The sequence below is a fragment of the Myotis davidii genome, unplaced genomic scaffold, assembly GCF_000327345.1.
Source record: "Myotis davidii unplaced genomic scaffold, ASM32734v1 scaffold200, whole genome shotgun sequence".
NCBI classification, from domain to species: domain Eukaryota; kingdom Metazoa; phylum Chordata; class Mammalia; order Chiroptera; family Vespertilionidae; genus Myotis; species Myotis davidii.
Genome location: NW_006293700.1, coordinates 3,657,115 through 3,664,048, shown reverse-complemented (window position 1 = coordinate 3,664,048; position 6,934 = coordinate 3,657,115). Strand labels below are relative to the sequence as shown.

General features: G+C 37.1%; 1 protein-coding gene across 1 annotated transcript in view; it reads right to left on the bottom strand.

Annotated features, from left to right (window-relative positions):
• Positions 1–291: 291 nt before the first annotated feature.
• TMEM70 (transmembrane protein 70) overlaps positions 292–6,934 on the bottom strand; it is a 12,146-nt gene continuing 5,503 nt past the window's right edge. The window contains exons 2-4 of the mRNA XM_015566269.1: positions 5,503–5,608; positions 3,420–3,515; positions 292–877 (exon numbers count right to left, since the gene is read on the bottom strand). Of these exons, the coding sequence (XP_015421755.1) occupies positions 420–877; positions 3,420–3,474 (513 nt within the window). The 5' untranslated portion in view covers positions 3,475–3,515; positions 5,503–5,608 and the 3' untranslated portion in view covers positions 292–419. The remainder of the gene's footprint in view (positions 878–3,419; positions 3,516–5,502; positions 5,609–6,934) is intronic.

Here is a 6,934-nt window from a genome sequence, read left to right as displayed (position 1 = left end):
TTACCACATGGAGAGCCTTATTACAGGCAGCCCTGTCAGAGAACCGAGGTAACAAGCTGTGACCAAAGGAAGCAGATTAACACTGCTTTCCAGAATATGTGAATTTTTTAAAATAGTTTTTAATGTGAGCTGCTATCCAATTCCCAGCTGAAAGACAACCACACTTATTCATTATCCATGCATATGCCAGCATGTACATGTATTTTCACACCTTTTTAAAACCACAAATGATGGAATATTGCGTTTTGTTTTTCAAGCATAGCTTATTATAAAGGAATATAATTATCTGAAAATCAAAAGTTGTTTGTTACAGTTTCAATTTTTTAACAGTCACTAATAGAAAACAAAAGTAAAGGCAATTTTATTATTATACACGGGAAAATAAATCACATTTAAGCACAAACATAAAAACAACAGACTCATTTCTCATCTTCAAGCTGTTTCTTTTCACTGGTTTCTTCCATATCAAAAGTGAATGGTTTGTCATAACCCATTAGATGGTCGTAGTCTTTAGGGTTTGGAAAGAGACCTGGATTAACTAACAGTGATTTTGTTTTAGCATAAAATGTGGTAAACAGATGTGCGCTGTTTGGAATCTTCACGTCATTCTGTTGAAACACAGTACTGGTTTCTGAAAGCAAAACATTGTAAGTAATGGCTTTGTAAGTATCTGTCGTGGCCTCATGGTACAACCGAATGACATAGCCTTTTGTAACTAAGTGAAGCAGGACTGGAGTGATCACTGTAAAGCTTCCTATGATGCCATAAAATAAGATTTGCAAAGGCAGACTTCCAAATACAACATTATTTTGGGCAAAAATGTATGGTAGAAATGTAAGGCTGATCACACTTGTAGAATAAGAGAAACATTTCACACCTAAACAGGAAAAAAAAAGGGAGAGGATTAATACTTTTAAATTTTATAAAACAATCAACCTATCCAATTAATTTCCCACATTTCTTCTTACTATATCATCATTAAAACAAAACACAGAAGTGTTATAACATTCCAGGTTCTGTCTGAAGCACTCTACATATTTTATTCATGAAATCTATAAACAGCCCTATAACACACATGCACAATTATTAACATGAGATCATTTGAGATGGGAAAAATGAGGCCCTTGTTCAATGTCACATAGCTACCAAGTTGCAGTGCTGGGATTGAAACCCAGGCCATGTGACTCAAGTCCAGGCCATTGGCCATTCCAGCGCACTGCCTCTCCAGATGGGAAATGTGCTTTAGGATTAACTGGCCTCTACCTCAGTTCCCCAATAAAAGATTTAACAACACTCAAAGATCATTATGAATACTATAACAATCAATTCAGTCAGCATATTATCAAATAAAACTCTCTATTAACAAGCACCTGCACATACATAATATAAATTCTTCAAATGGGGGGCTAACTTTATCTAGCTAAGAACCCAAGCTCAAAACAACAAATTACCAAAAATAAAAATAATACCAGTGGATAGAAATACATGGGAAAGGTATTCAACTTATCATATTAGAAAGATTCAACATCAATGACTTCTGAACTGTATACCTAACAATAGTTAAAATGATAAATTTTGTTAATGTGTTTTACCACAATAAGTGAACAAATGAGTTTAAATGTAAATTTCTTTGCATGTATACTTTTAACATAATCCCAATAAAATACCATCTGTTTGGAAAATAGACAAGTTGATATCTTAGACAAACTGATTATAAAGTTAATTTGGAAAAACAAAAATAAAAGTGGAGGGGAATGTTAGACACTGAAACATAAGACTATAATTAAGATAGCACAATACTGCCCTGGCTGGTGTAACTCAGTTGATTGGCATATTGTCCTGTACACTGGAAGGTCCAGGGTTTGATTCCCTGTCAGAGCACACACCTAGGTTGAGTTTGGTCTCTGGTTGGCATATGTTTGAGAGGCAACCAACCAATGTTTCTCTCTCACATTGATGTGTGTGTGTGAGTGTGTGTCTGTGTGCGCGTGCGTGCCCCTTTCTCCCTTCCTATCTTAAAAAAAAAAATCAATAAACATATCCTCAGGTGAGTAAAGAAAAAAAAAAAAGCATGGTGCTAATGCATAAAAGAAAAGCAGACTGATCAGTGGAACAAAATGAAAAATCAAGAAATAAACTTTATAGTATATGGACATTTAGTGCAGAATAAAGATTAATCTAAAATAAATGGGCAAAAGTGGTACTGGGACAGCTGTATAGCCATACTGAAAAAAATAAAATTCAATCCATCCCTCATACCATATATCAGGAAAATTCCAAATAATTCCGAGATTTAAATATAAAAAAATAAAATCATAGAGGTATAGGAAGAAAACATCCATGAAGTCCTTTGTAATCTAATATGAAAACTTTTCTAATTATGACTCAAAATACTGAAGCAATCAGGGGGAAAGGCTGGTAAATCTGAACACATTAAAATGTACATAGAGCCGAAACCGGTTTGGCTCAGTGGATGGAGCGTCGGTCTGTGGACTGAAGGGTCCCAGGTTTGGTTCCGGTCAAGGGCATGTACCTGGGTTGCGGGCACATCCCCAGTGGGAGATGTGCAGGAGGCAGCTGATCGATGTTTCTCTCTCATCAATGTTTCTGACTCTGTGTCTCTCTCCCTTCCTCTCTGTAAAAAATCAATAAAATATAATAAAATAAATAAATAAATAAAAATAAAATGTACATAGATATGAACAACCATAAACAAGTATAGACAAATGAGAAAAATATTTGCAACTTCTATGCAGTTAACACTCCCAATATATAAAATGTTTCTAGTATATGAGAAGAAAAAAAGCAACACTGTACAAACATGCAAGAAGTACAAGCAAGCAGTTCATTGAAACAAAAATGCACATGGTCCTTAAACAGATTAAATGATGCCAAACCTCAATCATATGAAACATGCAATAAAAACCACAATGAGGTGCCATTTTCCCCCCCAACTGGCAAAAACCAAAAGTTTGACAACAGATGCTATTGGACAAAGTAGACACTCTCAACCATTACTGTTGGTTGAAGGCTTGTATTGGTAATTTAAAAACAATTCCTTCCTCTCACAGTAGTTGCCATGACACTGGTACACATGGGATACAATGTGGACCAAGTTGCCTCCAATATTAAAGCCCTTCCAACTACCTCTTTTTTCCCCATTGTCACAGTGTAGTGGGTTGAATAGCATCCCCCCAAAAGTTATGTCCACCCTGAATCTCAGAATGTCAACTTATTTGGAAATAGGGTCTGTTCGGACAAATAAATATTGAGATGAGATCATACTGGATTAGGGTGGGCCCTAACTCCAATGGCAGTATCCTTATAAGGACAGGCAGGACAGACAGACACAGAGAAGGCCCTGGGAAGCGGAACGCAGAGATGAGTTATGCAGCTACGAAAGTAGTGCTGAGAGCTACCAGAAGCTGGAAGAGGCAAGGAAGGATTCTTCCCCAGAGCCTTCAGAGAGAGCATGTCCTGGCAACACCTTGACTTCAGACTTTCAGCCTCCAAAACTGTGAGAATAAATTTCTGTTGTTTTAAGCCACCAAGTTCCTGGAAATTTATTACAAGCGCCCTAGAAAACTAATATACACATAAACTTTATTTTGCCTGGATTGAAGTAATTGCTATTTTTTAAACATATTCTAAGAGCATTTGAGGTCTTGCTCCCTGGTATATGTCATCAGTTTGGCTCAAATAAACTCTTAAAAATTTTTCAAAAAGAAATAAACATAGCCCTAGCCGTTTGCCGGTTTGGCTCGGTGGATAGAGCATCAGCCTATAGACCAAAGGGTCCCAGGTTTGATTCCAGTCAAGGGCACATACCTCAGTTACTGGCTCCTCCCCAGCCCAGGCCATGGTCAGGGGCATGGAGGAGGCAACCAATCAATGTGTTTCTCTTACATCGATATTTCTGTCTTTCCCTCTCTCTAAAAAAAAACAAAAAAAACCACACACATTCTAGGCTTTCCCATCTTCCTTTGCTCATACTACTTCCATGCCTGGGATGCCTTTCTTTCACACCTCCTCATGTTTAAAGTCTACTCACCTTAAATGAGAATACTATGACATAAGTGATTAGTTATTGCTGAATTAACAAAATGTCTGCAAATGTCTTTAAACTAGGACCCATTTGGTAGTTAAAGAACCTTCAAGAATGGTGCATTTATATCTTAAAGTCTCTTAATTTTACATAGAAAAAATGTTTCTCACTGTTTCTACATTAAAAAAAATTAATCCCTGATAAGTAGTGACTTTCTATTACCATAATACTGAAAGAAATCGAATATTAAATTCCTCTACAAGTTACAATTCTAGAACTTTGAATACCCTGGATAGATTTCCTCTTACACAAATATTACATCCTACTCATACCAAAATTAATTCCTATTAATATTCTCATCTTTCTAGAATGGATTCAAGTGGGAACATTAGATAAATTGATGACTTTCCTGCATTTGCAGCAACAGTGTCTGTTCAGAGGAAGGTTATGATGGGGATCACTGTTAACACAACTCAGTGCATCAATCCAGGTATCCCAGGCCAGAAATGTGACACAGCACAGGCTCAAGGACGTAGTCATGTATTGACTTCTGAAGAAATTTCTAACTTGATTATTAGAATAACTTTAGGACTTCACTCAATAGCGATAATAACCTGTCCTTACTCCTAAAGTTTTAAATAGCTAAAAATGTACTTTAAATGCACTCTATTTTAATGTCAAACACTAGAGAACACACAGATTTCCAGAGTAAATTTTAATGATTGATTGATACCAGCATGATCAAAAACACAAATCAAATGTGAGTGTTGAAATCTAATGTCAGACTTGGTTATAAAAACAATCCTCCATACAGTTCAGGTTATACCTTTTTTAAAGATTATATAATGAGATACCTAAGTTCTCCTGATCTTCCCTACTAAATTGTTCCATACCAAATTCTAAATTATGATCTAAGGAAAGAGTTTTAAATTTGCAGCAATTTAGCATACCATCTTTTCCTTCTCCATAATTCTCTACCACCTGGAAAAGCCACAATAAGCATGTTTGTTGAAAGTTCTAAAATGACCTAAAAAAAACGTAAAAAAGTATTACATGCTTATTTAAACTGCCAAATTTTAAAATATATGAAATGTTTATTCCAAAAAAAATAACCTCTTCAGAGGTATTTTCTTTTTTTCTTTATATTCAAACGTTACCTGAATATACACTTTTTGCTGTTTTGTTGTTAAACATCCCAAGAGGTGACTAAAGGAAAGAAGCTTTAATACCTAGTCATAAGATCACAAAGGCATAACAGACTTCAAAAATCTATTTAAACCTAAAAATGCAAAGGTCTCAACCTCTAACTCTTCTATCAACAAACCACAAGAAAAAAAAATTATAGTTTAATTTTTCCTTGTCTTGCAATTAAGAGGTGCTAGAGTAGCACATACTAAGAGCATTTTTTTTAAAACAATTAAAAGGAAAAGACAATACCATCATTTCTGATTACCCACCAAATACTGTTCGGGCCAAATTCCCAGTATAAATCAGTCTTCCGTCTTCTGATTTTTCAACTTGTTTGTATAAGCATCGAACACATCTTTCCCAACAAATGGGTATCTATTGAAACAGAGACCTTTATAAGTAGATAATTAATTGTATTTAGAACTTTTAAATTCAAAAAAATTAAGATAATGAAGAGAACTTGCCACATGAGGTGATGTAAGGAACTCTCCCAAATAATCTAGAGCTAAAGATACCAAACTTGCTAACAGAATGGCTTTCCTTAAGTCCCGTCATAAGTAGACCCATGTTAAGTTGGAATTTGAAGGCCTAGGTTTGCATCCTAGCTTCAAGCTTTTTAAACGGTGTGACCTTGAACATATAAAAACTTCACTGGAATAGTTTCTTCTATTCCACTGTTAATGAGAACATCACCCTAGTTTGACTGTCAGAGTTACATGCATTTGCTCTTCAAAAACAAAAATTTTATTAATGTAAGTAAAACACTGAAAAATCAGATTGTGTACATTCCAGAATGTTTTTATTACTTCTAAAATATTTATACTATAGCTAGTACAAAACAAAACAAAAAGAGTCAGTCTTGAAGGCCTTGGATCTATCCCCTGGCATCCCTTGCTCCTTTTAAGGAAACCATATTACTTGAAACCCAACATCAAATTTCATGGGAACAGGAGTCCCCGGAGCATCGGAAAATGAATTTCACAGCCCACAGACTTCAAAAGGCGTGCCCAATTCCTTTCTGCTGAAATATAATTAGTTCCCAATTTCAACCATGTCTGCTAATCCTGGTATTTCACTGGGCAAGATCAGAAGACAATTGACTCAGATTAAAATGAGAGGATTAGCATCTCCACCCCCCTTTTTCCAGGTGGCAAACGAATGCCTAAAAATAGAGCCACCAAATTAAAAAACCAGAACTCAGCCCCACGGGTGTGGCTCAGTGATTGCGCACAGACCTATGAACGGGAAGGTCACGGATCGATTCCCGGTCAGGTCAGGGCACATCCCGGGATTGCATGCTGGACCCTGAGTGGAGGGAGTGCAGGAGGCAGCCGATCGATGTTTCTATCTCTATATCCATCTCCCTCTCTCTAAAATCAATAAAATATATTTTTTTAAAAAAATAACTCCAAGTCAGGTTATCCGAGTTCGTAATTCGGGATATAATTTGCATGGATATGTGTTGCAAATTAACCCTTCTGAGCTTCTGCAAAAGGGGCAAACTGCTGTGAAGTGCTCGGACCCACGCAGAGAAGAACCCCTTCCCAAAGGACTCTGTGAGCCGGGCTCCCCAGGTAGGACGCGGCGCCCATTTCCCTCCCTTACTCCGGCCCGCAAGCCCTCCGCCGCCGACCTGCGCTGGCGCGGGACGCCGGGAAGGCCACCACCCAACGCTCCCGCCGCCGACCGGCCCCGAGGAGC